The sequence below is a fragment of the Taeniopygia guttata genome, chromosome 3, assembly GCF_048771995.1.
Source record: "Taeniopygia guttata chromosome 3, bTaeGut7.mat, whole genome shotgun sequence".
In the NCBI taxonomy this organism is placed as follows: domain Eukaryota; kingdom Metazoa; phylum Chordata; class Aves; order Passeriformes; family Estrildidae; genus Taeniopygia; species Taeniopygia guttata.
The window spans coordinates 68,079,704-68,100,305 of NC_133027.1; the positions used below are offsets into that span (position 1 = coordinate 68,079,704).

A 20,602-nucleotide genomic window follows, 5' to 3' on the forward strand; every position below is an offset into this window, starting at 1 on the left:
TCTGTTATTTGCTTGTCTGTTATTTTGCTCCAGAGGACTAAAATACAGATGTGCATTATTTGTGACATGACGGCATCTCTATTTGTGTTAGTTGCTGTAGTGCTTGGTTAATAAGGTTTCAGACTGCACTTTTGATGAACTATGGCTAAATAGTTAAAAACTTTCGATAGATGATTTTGCAAAACTGTCTCTAACGTATCAGTGAAACATGAAAATCTTGTGATGCTCACAATGTGCTGCTGCTTAGCAACTGTTCAAATACTTAAGTCTGGTATATATGAAATAGATTTTTTTTTTTTGTTCTGTTTCTTGATGCTTTCTTTAACAGTTCAAAGCTGCTTCCAGTTTTTCTGTAAATGGTGTATTTTAACACATGCCTCCTAGGAGGAAGTTGTGTGGTCTCATGGCTGTCCATGACAGCTAGGGAGAAGTAAACCAGCTTGTTTCTTCCACTTCTAATGCAGTGCACACACTAGGGGTTGCTGATGATCCATTAAATGCTTTGTGCTATGTCTTTCATGGAAATGGGATCGCAAATTCCACCACCAAGCTTCCAGCTACATTTATGTGTGGTGTCAAAGGTACACTTTGATGTACAGGTAACTGTTCGTACTGTCCAGGAAAGAGCACTGAAGATGGAAGGCAATGAAGTTGTTTTGCTCTTAAATCATACGGTTTGTAACTTGTAGTAGCTTACAGACTTGCTCAACATATTATTGCTCAAGTTATCCTTGGTATCTTTGCTTTTCTCTAAGCAGATAATCTCCCTAAAGCCAGCTTACTGCTCAGGAGTTTTTTCTTTTGAGTGATGTTTTGTATAAATCAGGCATTCTCAAAGTAGTCAGTGAATCACAGTGAAATGCTGTGTGAATGTGGCTTCAGCAAGCTGAATCTGTTGTGCATATTGTGTACAAGTGCTGACAGAGCCCTTGCTGTAAATTTTTGCAAAATGTTAGTATTTTTCTTAAAGTGCCTGCTTAGCATATGGGGAATCAGAGACTTTGACCCTGTGATCTGGAAAAATTCCTGTTATTTCAACAAGTTAGAATTCCTGCTATGTTTTAAAACGAGATCAGCAAGGAGGCTGCATGATAAGAGATGATAAGATATATTTAAAGAAGGTACTACTACTAGAGTTTGGCTGTTATTATGTGACTGAACTGGCATTACAATTACATGTAACTCAGAGTATCACAGCTATTCATTTGCCTTTGGTACAGTCATGCTTTTTGAGGCCTTTTATTCAGTTACTGCATTGTATTTTTCATTTGTAGAATATGATGAACAGTATATAACACGGCTACAGGAGCAAGGACCCAGCAGCAATATTCATAAGAATGTTATTGTCCACAGTAGCCTTATTATAGCAGGAAATGAGAATTTTAAATACTTTTTTTAAAAATTATTGTTGCTAGTCTAATATACCTACTGTCAGAAGCTCCATTTTAAAATTTGGTAATGAGAATTCCTCAAGCTAGAGGCCTCTCTTGCTGCGTGAAATGTTATTGTAACATTTCGAACGCATTGGCTGAGTTAGAAACTTAGTAAAATATGTTCCCCTCCATGGCCTGAGGTTTCTGCTCAGTGCCATAGCTGCATTCAGAAGCATTGCCAGTAGTGATGCCCTTGCTGCAGTAGTAACAACCTTTTAGAGCAATAGAATAAATTAAGGATGGAAAAATCTTTTGGCTGGTTGGCTCTATTCTGGGAATTACTAAGAAAACAAGATTAATTTAAGTCTTAGTGCAGAGATGGTAGTTTCCTCCAAATCATTTTTCCAGACCTGGATTATTTTTCCCCAGCTCCTGCTTAGGGCTAGAGTTAGCCTTACGTCCTTAATGTTCCATTAGATCCTTATAGTTAACCTTATGTGTCCTCAGTAAAAGGATGGACTGAGCGTCAACCTTTAGACAGCTTCTGGCCACTTGTATTGGTCATTCAAGTGGCGCTATATTGACACCTTTTGAATTTGTTTCATCTCTTTGTCTAAAGGAAGTTCAGTTACCTACTTACCTCATTTAGTCACATTCAAAAGACATAAAGGGAACAGGGGAAAAAATAATAGAAAGACCATACTTGCCAAATGTAAACATCTTCCAAATAAGAACATGTATGTTTTGATTTGAATTTCAAACAACTGGAGAGATTGTCAAAGGTGCAGCTAGACCTGAACTTGAAATGTGCGCTTTGTTTCTTTTTAGAGTCATGCAAACATTTGAGAACCAGATTTTCTTGACGTATGACTTGCAGATCTTTGCTTCCTGTATCTTTGCTTTCTGACAGTGGACGCTACTCTTGCTGGGCTGTGCTGCAGTGCCCAGGTTGTGCCAGTATGAGACACTGTATAGACGGGGCTTGCACTACTAAGAATATAGAAATTGAAGTTCAAAAGTAAAGAATAGAGAATGGTTCCATGAAATCATGCAAATACTTAAAAAATCTTCCTTGTAAGATCAGGAAACAGCCTGTACATTATGTGTACCTCAGAAGGAAAGAGAGATACAAATGTCTTAGGAGTTTTTCCCATAAATCAATGTTTTCAGTCAAAGCAATAAGAAAGATGCACCATAATTTAGAAATTATTTGGACAAATTTTTTTTGTTTCTCACTTTTTATACGCTAGGTGTGCTATCAACATACATGAGCAATTTTTTTTTCTCTAGGGAAAAATGTAATGCAAATGCTAGACAATGGGACACATCATTTAATGTGAATAAGATAATTGTCATGCCTTGTTACTGCTGGGATTTCTGTATGTTTTTCTTAATGTAATTCTGTGCATTTAATTTGCTATACAGCCTGACTTCAGCAACGTCATATAATTGTAGGAAAAAAAATTCTAAAGGCATTACTTAACTGCATCAAAATCCAATTAATTATCCTTGGTTTGGACACCACTGATACAGAATGTTTTAAGTCTGAATGGGCTTGAAAGATTAGGAAGACCTTTCAAAGGCTCACGTTGCTCAAAGCTCCACCTAACCTGTTCACCACCAATGAGGGGTGAACCCACAACTTCCCTGGGCAGCCTGTTCCAGTGTCTTGCCACCCTCAACACACATAATTTCTTCTTTATATCCAATCTAAATATATGCTCTTCTAGTTTAAAATTGCTATCTCATCTTCAGGAATTTTTGATTGTGGCTAGGGGCAATTATTGAGATACTTTGATTCTGTAATGTTTTCCCTAAAATGCGGTCATATCCCTTGATCTCTGATTAGCTTCATTTCTGGCTTACTGTTGTAGGATAATGGAACTTTAGGGGTTCATTTAGGGGTTCATCAAACTTCAGCATTTTTAGGGGTACTTGCTTTAGTAAAGTATGAAACACTGAAGTAAGTCCTTCAAATACCAAACTAGTCATCAGCAAAACCACTGGAAGATTGGGTTGCATAATGCAAGCTCTGAGATTTGTAATGCTGTTGTTGGCTTCTGCATTGAACTGCTGAAGTTCAGCTATTTGCCTGGATATAGAGGCTTTCCAGAGCTTCCTGCTGTGAATTGAATAACCAAAATACATATCAGAAATTGAACTATCTGGCAAGCTGCTAAAACATGGCACAACATGTTTATGTTCTCATGTGAATTTTAACAAAATACTGTAATATTGTCATTGGGAACATACTAAAAGGGCAAAGTTCACTCTCAGACTTTCCACTGTGGAAACATAACAAACAGGATAATTTTACATGCAACAAGTGTAAGTCACTATAAAATCATATATCATGCAGGTAACTTAGCATTTCTTTAGCCTTTTGGGTTCTATAATCATTGAATTGGCAATACTATAATGAAATTGAAGATTTTTTTTATGGATGAATCTGAGAGTTGTTGCAATTTCGGACCATCTGGGTTTGAAGTGTTTCTCTGATACAGTCTTGTGAGTCACAGGGAAGGGTGTAGTGTTAGCTGCACTCGTACTTAGTTCTGAATTGAGGCAATGACTCTTCTTGCTGTTCTCTTTAAAATGAAAACTGAGATGTGTGGAATTTCAGTATGAAACTCACCAGTGCTTTTGTACTTCACTATTTCAACACAGATTTGAGTCTCTTTGTGCTTGATTAAATTTCAAGTTGTTTTGATCTAAATTTATTTCTCTGTGTCATATTCTTGTTTTCAAACAATAAATTTTTCATGTATAATTTTGATTAGAGCTTTACATTGAGAAAGCCAGAGATATTCCTGATCACGTGTTCATCGAAGAACAAAAATTATCATGTCCTTCTTATGTGCGCAGTTCTATACATTGATGTCCTATGATGGCTCTTCAAGTAATTGTACATCTGTTACTGAAAGGTTTGCTGCCTGGTGTGTGTGCTGTCTTGTTTTAATTTTTAATTGGGAAGTCGCTGTCAAAAACTACTGCTAAATATGTAGCCTGCTAGGAGTCGTGATACTCATTTCATGAGATGTCTATTTCATTTATGTACAGATTTTTAAATGAAATAGGAGCTTAGTAAGTGTAAGCTGAATCTTCCCTGGGTTCAGTGAAGCTGTCATGAAGCTGATGATTCTAGAATTCAGATTGACAGCTCTGAAGCAGCCAGTCATGCTGGACTGTGGTTTTCAGCGGTAGAGCCAGAAGCCTGCAAGCTCTGCAGATCCAGTCTAGTTGGAATGTGGTTTCATACTATTGAAAGGGTGCTTGGAGCCAAGAGGTTTTGAGATGGGCTTCTGTGTACTTAGGCTGCAAGGTAGTCCCCTTTGGTCTGGAGTCAGCTGTTGTAGAGGTTCCTGAAGCTACTCAAAGAACTTGTAATTCATATGTATTTTCTTGCTGCTGTTGGCAGTGGGTTACTGGCAAATTCCTTGAACATCCACAGCTTTTTGGGGGCAGTTTGTTCAAGGAAGACTTCGATCTGGTTTGGACTAGTATAGATACTACATTCGTAACTGATTTTTTTTGAGAAGAGCAGTCTTGGATTTGTGAGGAGTTGTGTAAAACTTTTGGTGCAGTGTTCAGGAGCAGATGGAAAAGCCATCAGAGCTATTGGGCATCATCAGAAAGATACTGAGGACATGAGAAATGTTGTCATTGCTGTGTGAAGCCCTGGTAAACCCTCCCCTTGAGAACCAATGGCTACAGTCCCTGTATTTCAGGGAGCATATGTTGGTGTTAGAGAAGGTAGTGAGAGGATGTTATTTTATTTTTAATCATGGCAACAGCTCTTGCCTTCCAAGGAAGCATTTGGACAACAGACTTACCATTTTTGAGAGGTGAAAATTGTAGGAGGATTTATGAGCAAAGCCTGAAAATGAATGCAGGTGGTGAATGCAGAACTGTTACAGAATCCTGCCACTTGGAACTGTGTGCCACTCAGGACCTGTAGGACAAGAAGCCTGAAAAGGGTCTAAGATTAAAATGCACAGAGTAGTAAACTTCTGGAATTCTTTGCCACAGTGTATTGGAGGGGCAGATAATTTCAGTAGGTTAAGAAAAGGAATTTGATGAATACATCGTCAACAAGTCTGTAAAGAGAACAGGCAGGGCATTGCTCTCAAGTTTCCTCAATCACACAGTTGTACATATACATACAGAGGGAATGAAAGGAATGTGCTCAAAAAAGGCTTATGCTTACATGTTCTTCCTGAATATTGCTTTTTGTTGTCACTCTTGCAAACAACACTGAGCTAAAATGACCCTTTTTTGACTCAGTAGGATATTTATGTTCATATATTAGTGCACTTTATGATGAGAGAATATGTGAGAGATTATAGCATCTATTTAGATTTCAGCTGGTTGTTTAAAATCATAGCTTCATTTTAGGGAGCTCTTGTATCTTTTTGTTAGTCATAAATCAAAAGCATATTTTGAAGGAGGTATAGTCAAATGAATTAAAGAAAAAAATGTTTAATCATATTTCTATGTAGACTGTCATTATTTTCCATTATTTTTTCAATTTTTTTTTTTTAATAAGGGCTAGTCATATAGGTGTGTTTTTCCTGCCTCTTTCTTTGATTGGCATTTTTATTGTTTTAAGTTTTTTTTTCCTCTTCCTTCAACTCTTAGAACAGTTGTAGTGGAAATAGTGCATACTCTTCAAAATAGCCACACCTGCTTTTGACTTCATAGTGTTCATAGAGGATTATCTTTATGAAGCTTTACACTGCAGCAACATAGAAATTAGGTATGCAGAAGGAAAAAAAATACTTGACAGCTTTCTCATATTGTTAATCTGTGAAAGAAACCTGATACAATCACAGGTGGGGATGTGGAGATTAATACTTGCTACTTGACCTTCCTGTAAACTAATAATGGGTTTTTCATTCATTGGTAAGCTGACAAAAGGAAGCAATAATAACTGCATAATAAAAGAGGGAATAAGTCTACTTAAAGGTTGAGAGTTTTGATTATCTAGATAAAACTGACATGAAGAATGTTAGGACTGGAATCCTAATGCAGGCAGAATTTAGAGTTACTATGGAGTTCGTTAGTATAATTAAAAAAAAAAACCTGACTGGATTATGCAATGCGATTTTAGCTTTGTATATTTCATTTCCATATGACATCCTGCAATTGCCATGAAACAAGTTTTACAAGACACATACAAAACATACGGTTGCTTCTAAGATGAAGAAAATGGTTCATAAGGATAGATTTGTAACACTGGACTTTTAATTCTGAGTTTCATCAAATACTGTATTTATGATACACATGTAAGTCAGAAATCTGATTTTTATAGCTTCACATACATTTCCAGTATAACTTAATGGATAGTGATGTAGAGCTTTTAGGGGTCTTGTGAGAACTGTATGGACAGGAGAGCGCACGAGAAGTGTTGCTCTTAAACAGTTGGGTGTGCCTAGGTGAATAAGTGGAGGAAGAATTGAAAGTGCCTTTTCAGCTATCTTAGAGGTGTTTTGCTTTCCTCACCTTTAGTTCATCTCCACTAAAAATGAATTAAACCCTTTTTACAAATTTCACAGCTTTCAGATCTGAATTTCTATTGTTAACATACTGTGCAAAGGATAGGGGCCAAATTTCAAGCTGCCAACTCCTAACAGTAGCTTAAGGCAAGCTCAACTGTTGTGATAGATTTTTCTCTAATTAAGCCATATTCCTGGGGAAATTTTTACAGTGATCTGAGAAACCTCATTTTTAATGTGCTTTTGTATGAGATAGTGCTGAGCTGTGAAAAGGTCAGCTATGCTTTGATAGAATTGACAGAATGACCGGTAATAAAGGAAGGTGGCTTTGGTTTTAATTAATTCTCTTAAGGAAAAGGCAAGAAAAATCCAAACCAAACTTAGGTAAAATCCATTCGTAGAATCCTTTAATGTGTGCATTGCCATTACTGAACTAGCAAGAATTAAAACTTCACAATCAAACAAAACCAAACCTTTTTTTTTTTGTTTGCTCAACGTGAAAAAAGTACATTCCCCAACTAATTTCCCTTGAAAAAGAAATTGTGTAACTGCTCATAGTTTCCAAGGAATACCTGACAGATTATGCCTCTTTAAATGTTTCATGTGTGCACTTTCGCTGTGGGACTCATTAAAGTACATTGTCATTCTGGCCAGGAGTTTAAAAGACATTTTGAAATGTGTTAAATAAAATTTATTTCTGGAAATTACTCTTTGTCATTAATTTGGAGGAAGAAAAAATACGAAGTTGTGCTTCCAGGTAGGAATTGCTTCCAGGTAAGATCACTTAAAATAAATTTTCCATAGGAACAGATTACTTCTTTGAACTGTTCCAGAGTTTGCCATTTCCCTCTGACCTTGCTCATCATTAATTACTTGATAGATGTCTTTTGGTTTGATCCAATTCAGTAATGCGCTTGGGAAAACCTCATAGTGATGCTTATTTGCAATTCTGATTTTTTCCAGTTTTAAGGTCATGCAATGAAATCAGGTTTATATCCTTCATGTTCTTGTTTGTGTTCAGAACAGTGCAGAGTAGAAATCTGGCAGTTACAAGTATCACTGTATTGTAGGTTGAGGATGCAATGGGAAACTTAACTGTGATGGGCTAAATTTATTCATGCTTTATTTATTTAAGAGATGGATGGCAATGATTGAAGTATAACATCTGGATTTGATAATACTATTCTTAAGCAGAGATACTGGTGAAGAACTGCTGAAATGGTTCAAATTGGCCATGGAAAAGCTGAATAATATATTAGAACAATTAAATTATACTAGGAATATTTAATAAACCTCTTTCCATCATCCAGTTCTCACTTTTTTTTTTTTTAATATGCATTTAAAGGGTTAGTGATTTTAGTGTAAGCTTTTAGATTTTGTCCTGTCACTTCTTAATCTCTTTTGCAGAAAGAATATGAGACTCTGGGGTAGAATGCTCTTGTTTCTATATTTTTGCTCTTACAAAATGACTCTAAATTTCAATTTTAAGAAAACAAGTGTGTGTTCAGTCTGCCTGATATTTGGCTCCATCTAAGCTTTCAGAAAAAGTTTATTAGGGCTAAATGGGGAGAAAAGAATTTCATTGTTCCTTGCTGTTTAATTTCTAATTTTTTTTTTTTTTTTGTAATTTCTCAGAGAACCATAAACTTTTGGTTTTGTTCTTCTTGGGTTTTTCTTTTTTCCTGCCTGCAAGGTGTCATTGACGGAGTTAAAAGTGTGCTGTCCTGCATGTAGCTAGGAACCAATTTCTTTAAGGAAAGTTGACCTTATATGCAGTGGTAACTCTTTAATTTCTCCACGCTCCATTTGCTAGGCACACATACAGTGAAAGTTTCTAGTCTCATGTTTAATGAGAATGTGCAGTTATAAGTGAGGAAAAAAAGGAAGAATAGGTGTGGAAATTGGCATGTAAGAGGTTGAAGCAGGAGGTTGCAAGACAACAACATGACATTTATTGTCTGATGTTCTTTTTTTTTTTTTCCTAAGCAATAGGGATACACAAACATACTTCTAATCATAAGGGGAGTGTTAACACAGAAGTACAAACTAACATTAAGCTTGCAATGCTTGGTACAGTCAGAGGAATGGAGATCCTGTTTAGAAGGGGTCTTCTGTGGATAGAAATTCATATATTTATAATGTCATTTCCATCTCCAGTCTTGTAGACTGGAGAGGAAATATTTTTTTAAGAAAGCTGAAAGAAATGGTAGCGGTAATAATATCTGCTATACTTTGTTGTTCAAGCAATTCAGTGTAAAGAATCCCTCAATGAAAAGTGAACTAAGGTTAGTCTTTAGTTGAATTATTGGAGTGAGACATCAGAATTGAGTTCTAGCTGGAAAAAGACCCATAGAAGTTTCTTAATATTTGTTGGCTTCAAGCCTGAATAGGTGTTTGGCTAAGATAACAGAAAAAATGTAGCTAAATATATGGGGGAAGGTAGAAGGTATTGCTCATGAAAGCATGGAGTGAGGAGGGGTGAAGATAATTTTATTTTTTGGAGTTAGCAAATGCAGAGATACATAGTCTGTGTGTCTTAGTCCTTATGAAGGAGCCTAAGATAAGTATAGAGAGATTGGGTGCTTTATTTTTGGGGTTTTGTTGGGTTTTGGGTTTTTTCAGTCATCTTTTTAATCGCTTATGTGTTTCTGCTGTTGGTTTAGCAACCTCTACCAGGCTTGCATTGCCACTTGCTGCGTCTGATTTCCTGTCATTACAGCAGTCTTTTATGCACAGTGTCTGTACCCTGCACCATTAATGCTACAAGAAAATGTTCTCTTGTTTCTGCATTCACTCTATTAAGAAGTATTTACAGCCTGATTTCTAAAATAAGCTTTTAGATAGATTGCTTTTACAGCATTTTAGCCAGGTGAGTAAAACACAGATCAGATGCGGTCAGATTAAAAGCACAGAAAAATGTGAACAATTTGCTTACTGGATGTAGCTGAACCAACAAGGGAGATTATAAAGGCTGCATTGATTTGAGTTTGGAGAAGGTGAAGGGCATGCTGGTTACTGTGGCAGTGTTCTGCATATTTCCAAAAGCTGCTCTCTTGAACACGCAAAGGCAGTTTCGCGAATGGTAGCTGACCATAAATGGGACTTCAGTCATAATGAGTGTATCATAACTTCAACTGGAATTATTAAATACAGAAGTTATGTTAAAATCTGCACAATTATCTTTGATATTTATTGTCACATGGACTGCATGTGAAGTTTGTAGGAAAAAATTAGTAATGAACAAGAAGTGCAGTCTGTCAGCTTCTTTGATTAGATTGTGTCAGGTTTAATTATTTAATAAAATCCATTTTGGCTGAATCTACTCTGAAGAGCACTTGCTTTATAAGTGTTTTGTGGAAAGTCAGTGTGATATACTAGGTTAAGGTTTGTATTGAAGAATTGTCTGTGATATGTTAAACATGTGCTCTGTCAGAAGAAAGGAGACTTGAAAAATTATGTATTTAGCTAACACTGGTCCAGCGCTATAACAGCCTAGTATTTGGCATCTGAATTAAATTTCACATTAAGTTGTCTTTGAATATTTTCATAAACAAGAGAGGCAGTGTATTTTGTGTCTTATACTCATGGTTCTGAGTAGTCTTTGGGAGATGACACATTGTTTACTTTGGTTTCAATAGTTTTCACAGAATAAAGCTTCAACAGGAGCTCCATCATGATACAATTGCCAGGCCTTTTAAGTTGTCTGGGGATCATGCCAATACTCTTTGAAAAGGAACACAGCTAATTAATTCTTCCGGTTACTTAGTATTTCTGGCATAAATGAGCACTGGGATCTCTGTCTCTCTTCAACGTTATAAAGTCACATTGAAGGGGTTGTTTTGTTTTGTTGGGTTTTTTTTGCTTTGTTTTTTTTTTTTTGGTTTTTTTTTTTTTTTTTTAATAGCTAGAAGCAGTATGTAAAATAATTAGTTTGGAAATGGGCATTACTACAAGAATAACTTTATGTTGTACTCCACTCCAGTATTTAGAAGTTTTCCTTTGTAATTGAACTCTGATATTAATGATTTTAGGAAGAATTATTTTTCTGAGTCACCAGTGTTAAATTTTCCTTCTTCAATAATTAATTTTTGAATAGATTTTTCTGATTACTTATGTAATGCTGTATTGCCTTGATTTTTATGCCAGAGTCTTGGAATGAAACAAAAATATTGCTGCCAGCAGTTTCCTTTGCCTCCTTTTGATACCCTTGTCTTCTACAGTCTAAATTACTGGCAGTCTTGGCTATTCACTCTTGCATTCATGCCTTTTATTTTCCACTTGCATATGTAACTTTCTGACAATATTCTGAGAATATTTCTAACAATATTCTGGATGATCCTGAGTTCCATGGCTGACAGCAGTGTTGTGTGTCTGTTCCTTGGGCTTCCATCTGTCAAAGTAACTTTCAGGTCTTTAAGTTTGCCTCTGGAGATGCATCCCGAATCATTTTTGTAGTTTCTTGCAACATCAAGAACTGGGAAAAAAATATTTTCATCTGTCTTTACCTAGAGAGGCCTCAAAAGACCTCATGGATAATTGGAATGACACCATCATATTCATATGATACATTTTTCGTATGTTAAATTGTCAGTGAAGCCTTATCAGTTACCTATTGTAATTGAAACTAAGGGGAAAAAAGTATTTATTTTTGTGTTGAAGTATATTTCTCTGAATTAAGATAGTGGGACAGAGCCTCTTTGGTTTACTTCCTCCCATATTACAGTAAAAATAATATTTTGCTATGTTGACACATTTGATGCACATGTGCAAAAATTTATCAGCAAATTTAGTAAAGTGATACTGCTCGCAGGCATCAGCTTGGTGCTAAGCCACCAAAACTTAAAAGTACAGTAGAAAAAATAAAAATAAGCAATCTCCAGAGTTCTGCATGCTACCAACAAATAATTGAACTTTGCAAGCATTGAATGATGACCCATAAATCGTTTTATGCATCATGAAGATGCAGACAAGTTTTTCTGTAGCACTTTTGAATTTTAAGGTAATTGTTATAATACTTTGCTGCTTTGGAGTAATAAATGGAAATTGTGGTTGTTGTGTGTTTTATCAAGACTTCAGACATTGAAAAATGAGTTAGAATGCAAAATACTTTATTGAAATGAAGCACTGGGGTGACGATGTGGAACATTTGTTTTAAGTACTGTTTTTTAAATTTATTCTCTGTGGTTTTTTGAAAAGACTGCATAGATTGATATCTTTCCATGGAGTTTTTGATGTGACAGCTGTGAAGGTGCTTTTTTGCTGGTATAATTTAAATAAAGAATAAATACAAAATTTTAGTACTGTCCAGGGAACTTGAGATGGATATAATAGAATTTGCTATTCTGAAATAGAGCATATTGCAAAGTGGTTTGCTTTAATGTAGGTTAGAGAAATTGGAAAAAAAAATTAAGCCATCTTGGGAGGATTGAGGAGAGTTAACTATTTAGCAGGAAGGTTTATGGACTGTTCAGTAAAAGAGGGGTGGAAAAATGGCATTTGATACTGAACTAGGGTAAACCAGTTTTCTTTTTGTTAATAGAATCTTCTGGTTCTGTAGATTTGCTGTGGTCTTGTTGGATTTGAAGTTTAATTAGAGAAGTATTGCAGTAAAGTTTTGATAAACAATGTAATTGTTTAGTTTTTTCATTTGAAGAGTGTTTTTCCTTATTTCTTTAAAGAAGGTGCAAGATCAGTAGTCTTGTCACTGCTTAAATTTGTCTAGCACTGTAAACTGTTGAAGTAACATGCATGTACTTCTAGTGAGACATGGAGTAACTTTTTTAATTGCTCTACTGCTGCCACAGAGAAAGTGAATAAAATTCATGGAGATGCTTGAATAAGATTTGCTAATTTAATTTGATGTGGACTACTTTGTGTTCAGTTGTGTTTAAAATAAGTGTGCTTATTTTAAATAATGTGCTGTTCTTAAACCAAATAATTTTAATACTTTGATAAATCAAGGTTTTTTTTTATTCTCATGTATTTTATGATGTCAGTATAAAACCAAAGACAGAAGGAAACTGACCACCAGATGTGTCTATAAATGGCAATTTTCAAGGTTATGAGTATGTAAAGGACAATTACTTAGAAATGTCACATGGGAAAACATCAACATAAAGTACAGACTTTGGCTGCATAATTGAAAAGGGCTTTTGTATGTGTGTTTCAGTTTGTGGGGTGTTCTTTTGTTGCAACAGAAGTGCCTGCTTTTGGTGTCTCAAGGCTTTCTTTTCTTTTCCAGAAAATGCTGGGACAGAAGAGATGAATACTCCCTTTACTAAGGCCTAAAACTGCCTGTTGAAAAAAAATCCTGACCAGGCAATATACGAATGGCCCAAGGAAGCCAGCAAATTGATATTCAGGTTTTACATGACCTGCGACAGAAGTTTCCTGAGGTACCTGAAGGTGTTGTATCCAGATGCATGTTACAGGTCAGTGCTCTGTTCATGGCTGTGTGAGTAAGCAGCGTTGCTAATTTGAGCTTTCTGTATGGGCGTCCCCTTTGAAAGCAGATGTTTTTCTTTTTGATTTTCTCTATAAAAGAGGCAAATATATGCAGCCAATTTCTTGATATTGCATAGCAAAGTGTTAAATTGGCCTCTCTTTTTCCATGCCTAATCAGAGGTGGTTCAGAGTACATCAGCCTGTAAATCAGTTATCAGTGTGTGTATGGAGACTGCTGTCTCACCAATCAGCATGCTCATGCCTTTTGGCCATCTCAAGAGCCAAAATTAACTGTGGCAAAAGGAGGTATGCAAAGCCAACTTGAGCCCAGCAGGGACAATTTAAAGCAATTCTACAACGTGGGGCATTTTAAAATTTTATTTTGGTTGTTTTTTTTTTTTGAGTGTTGAAGTGGGTCCAGAAGCAACTTTGCTACCTGAGCTCCATCAGTTTTAAAGGTGGGCCTTTGCCTGCATACAGATTGGTGCCAATGCTTTCCATTCCCAGCTCCCTTGGCCTGCAGAGCCAGCACTGTTTGCCTTAGGTACCCTCTCCAGCAGGAAGCCTGGAGTGTGATGTGGGCACAACCAGGTGCTCCAAGTCGGGCTGTCTAAGGCAGGACAAGGTGCTTGTAGCTTTCCCTCCAGTGTTAGACCTGAGTGGGGGGTGAGGCACTGGTGTGCATCTGCCCAAGGCTTTGGCTGCCAGATGGGCTTCATTTTTTTACTGTACCTTTGGAGTCTATGTGGTTAATTAATGGATTTCTGTTGGACTTGATAGTAAAAAATCATTTTTGACCAGTGTATTTGTAGTTAGTGCTAATGCTGCATATTCTCAACTTCTACGTGCAGCTGTCTGTTTTCAGTGCTGCCACTATCGGAACACATGCCATATTTTGTATCAGCTTCTTGTTCTGTAATATCATGTTAACTACTTCAGAAGATAAATTAACGTCCCTCCAAAGCTCAACAGGGGCACCTAAATGCCTCGCGTTAACAAATGCTGGTAGACTTGACTTATTTAACTATGTTGCTTAAACATGTTCACTTCGCATTTTTCATCAATTCAAAGCATCCATACTGGTTGATTTTCTTTTTCAGTTTAGGATATTCATCATTTGATTTACTCTGGTTAATAAGAGAATTATCCAAATAGTCATACTGATCATCAGTATACACTGACAGGAAAAATTATGGGTTACAGCTTCCCAGAAGCTAACTGTCTCTGGACTATGGCTAGGACAACTGGGGTTATGATTCAACATTCTTTATATCCTAATTTTTTGTCATCATATTTACATGTATTTTTATGTATGAAATACATATATTTCTATACTTACATATGCATATGTACTCACACACACCTATCTCCAAATAAAGTGTTTGTACTGTTGGGAAAAGTATCTGTAACAATTTAACACTCATATTGCCCAGACTATCATGACTCTCCAGTCTTTCTAGAGTAAGAAGTTGTGAAAAGTGTGTTTCATCAACAGAATTGGTTTTGTTTTACAAGATGGCAAAATTCTGCTCGGGGCTCATGAGATTTCATGCTTTCTCCAGTCCTTTCTTTCTCGTTATTTAGCTGAAAAGGAAACTGAACCAGAGTATAAATTGCCTGTACTTGTTCTCAGGATTGTACACTGCTATTTTTGTTAGTGCTCTGTAAGGCTTTATACTACAAGTACAGTTTTGTTCTTCAAACATGACAACTGCTTGTTCAGCAAGGTCTGTGGACTTGATGGAGTTAATGCATCAGTAATCATCTTCTGAATGTAATTCTTAATAAATTTAAAAACGAATGCTTGTCTTTAATAGTCAGCAGCCTTCGTAACATTGAATACAGTGGATTTCTTTAAATAAAAAGAGCCTTAGAAATGTGAAGAAAAGATACTGTACATCCCATATTATGACAGATTTATGGGGAAGGGTTTATATTTTGAGGAAGTGTTCTAAATCAGCTTTCATAAGAGGATCTTTAAAAAACAGTCTAGAGTAATTAATGTTTCGTGTGTGCAGTATTGCTAAACTAATTTGTCACACTGGAAAGCTACCTTTTATGTGAACTAAGATTTACCAAGAAAATCCTGTCATGTTGGTGGTTTTTTGAAATTTCATGAGCTCTGGTTTCTCTGATGCACCTTCTAGCTTTGCTGCTCTCTGGCTTGGGGTCTTGTTTGTTTGTGTATGTTTTGGTTTGTTCGGGGTTGTTTTTTATAAAAGCTGCCTAACCTCTTCAACAAATTTTGTATTGGACTGATGGGAAAGATTTAAAAGCAGAATTTGAGAGTACTTGTGCACATGTTTTCAATGCTGCTGGAACAGTGTCTGAATCTTGAATTCTGCCACCTTGTAGTTGAACTCAGTGGAAGGAATTACCAATAAAGGTAGTAAGTGTAGTTCAGGTCAAAGACAAGTACTTGAGGACATTTGGTATGAGAAATGCCTTGTTCCCACAGTACCTTATGTGCAGCCATCATCTGTCAAGGTGAAGTTATTTTTAAGCTAGAGGTTATAAGATACCCCAGGTGAGAATCTGAAAGAATATAAGCAATTAAGTAGTTTATAAAAGCCTCATCAATAATACTATAACAAAGAAAATTTCTTTGAATCACTGTGAATTGAGCGGAAAAAAATGTACAGATACTTCAGTCATCCTCCATTAATTCTTTGTAACCAAATGCTTACAGCTGTTTGTAAAGGAAGGTTTATAGCATTATATGCTTATAATGAAAAAAATAAGGATAAAGAGAGTATGCAAGTACCTCAAGATAAATAGCCTACTGTTGAAATGCCTAAACAATATATAGCATGGTAACAACAGAGCTAAAGAGCTAATAGGAGAAAACCTAGACATGCTTAATCTAGGGAGTAAAAAGTCTTGGGCTGACAGCACTGAATATTCCTAAAAAGTTTTGTATCCCTCTGTTCGTCCCAACAAGCCTCCTGCATTCAGCTCTCCCATTCTCCTCATTTAAAGCAATCACTGCAGTGTCCACAGTCAGTGGACTTTGTTCCCTGTTATTCTGTTTTTTGTGTCTGGAGCATTCTATACCTGCTCCTCAAGTCTACATCCTCTCCTTGCTTCCTCATTTCCCTCCAGCATTCTTATTATTTCTTCTTTTTTTCTTTCTCTTTCAGGGTGCCAACATTTTAAACTCAAATGGGACATGGGCAGAGATAAGATGAGGGGTATTGTTTTGCTGGAATATGCTCAGTTCTGCCATCAACCGGTTCTCTGATCTGTAAAGAGCTAGAAGCGGTTGAAACTCTGCCTCTGCCAGCCAGAAGATGCCAGGGGTTCCATATGCCCCCGTTTCCCCTTTGAGTTCTCCAATTTTCTCATTGACGTCACTGAAATTTTGGAATTGATTGGATGCGGTCTTAAAAAAGAAAAAAAAATTGTCCAAAGAAATGCATTCAAGCTGAATGTAAGGGCCTTGCGAGCTTGGCCTGTTCTTTTTTGGCTTGGTATTTTTGGCCTTTCTGTTAATGATTTTAATTCACTTCATGCAAAATCTGCCTTTGAGATCTTTCTAGCTTGTTTTTCTGTAGCATCCTATCTTTTTCCCTTTTCTGGTTCCCTTTTCTCCTTTGCAACAAATACCAGGCTGTTGTTCTTATCTTACCCACTGTTCTGTCCGCGTGTTTCCTTTCTTCACTACTAACTTCCTTTGATTACTTCATCTTCTGGTGATTATTCCAAACTAGAGGCAATATGCGTATCATCAATTTGATTCATTTTCATATCTGTGAATACTTTTTTGCAGCAATCCTTATATAGAGCTGGCTTGATAGACAGCCTTTAGGGAATCCTGTCATTTTAAAAAGTTTTGTGGCTGGGATTTTTTGGGGATTTTTTTTTTTTTCTGCTTTAATTTGGAAGAATTCAGAACTGTATCTGGTCTGTATGAACACATATTTTTGGTTTTGTGGGTGAAGTTTAGCTTTGTCATCCCTCTCTCACTTCTGGGGTTTTTGTTGTTGTTGTTGGGGTTTTTTTAGGTTTTTTTTATTTGGTAAATCTGTAGAGACAGTCTTGCTATGTCTGCACAACACTGTCACCTTCATCGTGGTTGAAGAATGAGAAATGTCTGCTAGTTTAACAAAAATGACAAAATAGAAAGCATGTAGCATGGATCAGTTTATCTGGTTGTGTTACTCTTTAACTAACTGATAATGTTGCTATTTGGCACATGCAATTTTTTTCCTTGATCACGTGCATTTTTTTCAAGTAACTGTTTCTATGTGCTGGATGGATTTGCCACCTATTTAGCACTCATAACATGGGCCTGAACAGGTGCTCTTCTGGCTGAAAGTATTAACCTTAATTTCTTGGGGAGTGGGAGGTTCTGTGTGAAAAGTGATAAAGACGGAGCACAGTATAAAGAAATTAGGTCACTGATGCATGTTCACTCTTTCTACAAATCCTTATGTAGGAAACTAAATTGGGAAGATTAGAGTACAATATTATTAAAAAATGTGGAAAAGGAGAAGAGAGATTAGCAGTTTGCTTCTGAAATGTTCTTAAAAAAAGAGCTAGCTAGGTTGTGGTTTCTGTTCTAAGTCATCCTATTACAGGTTTTTAAAGGTACAAATATACGTATTTAAAAGCTTTACAAGCAACTATTTAAAATTAAAATACAAATGTCCTCTGGGTTTTCAATTAATAATTTTAATCTCACAAAATAATAATCCTGATATATTTGTATAAACTGAATTTTTGCATTTCTTTTGAAGTCATGTGCAGTTTCTTGAGTCAGCATATTTCTTCTCTTCATAAGATTCACTTTCTGTTTTCAGCAGGAGGTAATGCATAGCTGGTATTGAAGTGTTTGGGAAAACATTTATAATGAACATTTGTTTTTATTTTTGTTTTTACATTATTAATCATTACTAGGCAGATGCTGTGAATCCATTCCTGCTGTCATTTTCCTCCCTAAAGCCAGAGCTTTGGTCTCTGCTGAAGATGGTTCTGAAACTGAGAAGGAATAGGGGAAGTATTCATCCAAGGTGTATCATACTGTATAAAGCTAGCTTTCCAAGGTGCAGGATCTCCCTGTCACTGCTTCAGAGGCAATGCAGACCACTGCCCTGGGTGCCACTAGCTAAGTCACTGTTCCCAGAGCAGTGAGCTTCACAGGCAAGCCCTTTGTGTGTATAGAGCAGCTATGCTAGCCACCCACCTAAGGCTTTCATCTGATGCTACACTGTTCATTTTTCAGTTGTGATTGGATGTATTCGTACATAACTGTGACAGTATTTTATCAGTAATGTCAAACTTTCATCTGTCTTTTTTAGAATAACAATAATTTGGATGCCTGTTGTGCAGTTCTCTCTCAGGAGAGCACAAAATATCTCTACGGTGAAGGAGACCTGAGTTTTTCGGATGATTCTGGGATTCCTGGACTACGAAATCACATGACATCTCTTAATTTGGATTTGCAGTCACAGAACGTCTATCACCATGGAATAGAAGGAAGTAGAATGAATGGAAGTAGGACTCTAGCTCACAGCGTTAGTGATGGACACCTTCAAACCAGTCAGTCCAACAATGAACTGTTTCAGCAGGAACCACAGACAGCACCTGCGCAGGTTCCACAAGGATTTAATGTCTTTGGGATGGCTAATACAGTTAGTGCTTCTAATCCAGGGCAGCATCTTGGATTTCACCTAGGCAGCAAAGGAGTTTCTAACTTGTCTCAACAAACACCCAGATTCAACCCTATTATGGTAACTTTAGCCCCAAACATTCAGCCTGGTCGCAATACCCCAACGTCTTTGCACATACATGGTGTACCTCCTCCTGTACTTAACAGTCCCCAGGGAAATTCTATCTATATTAGGCCTTACATCACAGCTCCTAGTGGTACCGCTCGGCAAACACAGCAGCAGCCAGGCTGGGCATCTCAGTTTAATCCCATGCACCCTCAGCAAGTCTACCAGCCGTCACAGCCAAGTCCCTGGACTACTATTCCTACATCCAGTACTACGCCACATACCTCATCGCAACACTCAACACAGCCAAACCAGCAAGGCCACCAGACTTCTCATGTGTACATGCCTATCAGTTCTCCTACTACTCCACAAGCACCTATGATTCATTCATCTGGTAGCTCACAATCTTCTGCTCATAGCCAATACAACATTCAGAATATATCCACAGGACCTCGCAAAAATCAAATTGAAATCAAACTTGAACCGCCTCAAAGAAACAGTTCTTCTAAGTTACGTTCAACTGGCCCTCGCACCTCCACTGTTCCCTCTTCCCTCAACAGTCAGACATTAGGTAGAAGTCAACCCACTGTTTACATATCGGCCAGTCCTCCAAATACTGATGAAGTGATCACACGTGGTCAGCCCAAGGTCTACATTTCAGCAAATGCCACAACAGGAGATGATCAACTTGTGCGGAACCAGCCCACGCTTTTCATATCGACAAATCCTGGAGTATCTACTACTGCTAGGAATATGTCTGGTCAAGTAAGCATGGGTCCTGCATTTATTCATCACCATCCACCCAAGAGTCGAGCAGTGGGCAACAGCACCGCTGCAACTTCTCCTCGAGTGGTTGTTACACAGCCTAACACAAAATATACTTTTAAAATTACAGTTTCTCCAAATAAGCCCCCTGCAGTTTCCCCAGGGGTAGTATCCCCAACTTTTGAACCTACAAACCTTCTAAACCTTCCTGATCACTATGTTGAACCAGAGGGTATCCAGCATCTTACTGACCCTGTTTTAGCACATGTGGATAGGATCAGTGATGCACGGAAATTGAGTATGGGATCTGATGATGCTGCCTACACACAAGGTAATATTCTTAATATAAATCGTAGAGATTTTGACCAGGTTGTCAATTCAGTGTGTAGATTGCAGAACAGGAAACAGTTAGTAACCTCTATGATGTTAATGTGTCTTTAATTTTAGCATTTGTGTTTCCTGAATAAATAAAGACATTTTATAAGCAAATCATAGATTTCTTTTTATGGTAAAGACATGTAACTGAATACTTGGAGATATTATTCTGTTTGTCTTAAGCAGATATGTTATCTGTTTAATGAAGTGGAGTCATACCATCTTCATTTTTATGTTGTTCTGGAAGAAACATCTACATTTGTTCTACTAAAAGCTACAATTCCATTGACAGATTTTTAAATCAGTTGAGATACTATTTACATTGGATTATGTTCCTCCTTTTTTTTTTTTTTTTTTTTTTTTTTTGTGAGTGTTATTTAAGAGGAAAGAAAAGCAGACTTCAAAAGCAATTAATGGCACGAAGTGTTGGCCT

At 36.9% G+C, this 20,602-nt stretch overlaps 1 protein-coding gene across 4 annotated transcripts in view; it reads left to right on the forward strand.

Annotated features, from left to right (window-relative positions):
• The window catches only part of TAB2 (TGF-beta activated kinase 1 (MAP3K7) binding protein 2), a 59,812-nt gene that overhangs the window by 26,559 nt on the left and 12,651 nt on the right, over positions 1 to 20,602 (forward strand). For 3 of the 4 annotated variants that reach the window (XM_072927070.1, XM_072927068.1, XM_002196492.7), the window contains 2 exons: positions 13,110 to 13,299; positions 18,613 to 20,125. In XM_072927070.1, coding sequence (XP_072783171.1) covers positions 13,198 to 13,299; positions 18,613 to 20,125 — 1,615 coding nt within the window. In that variant the 5' untranslated portion in view covers positions 13,110 to 13,197. Of the gene's footprint in view, positions 1 to 13,109; positions 13,300 to 16,452; positions 16,743 to 18,612; positions 20,126 to 20,602 lie in introns of those variants that run through there. The other variant, XM_072927071.1, reaches the window with a different exon arrangement.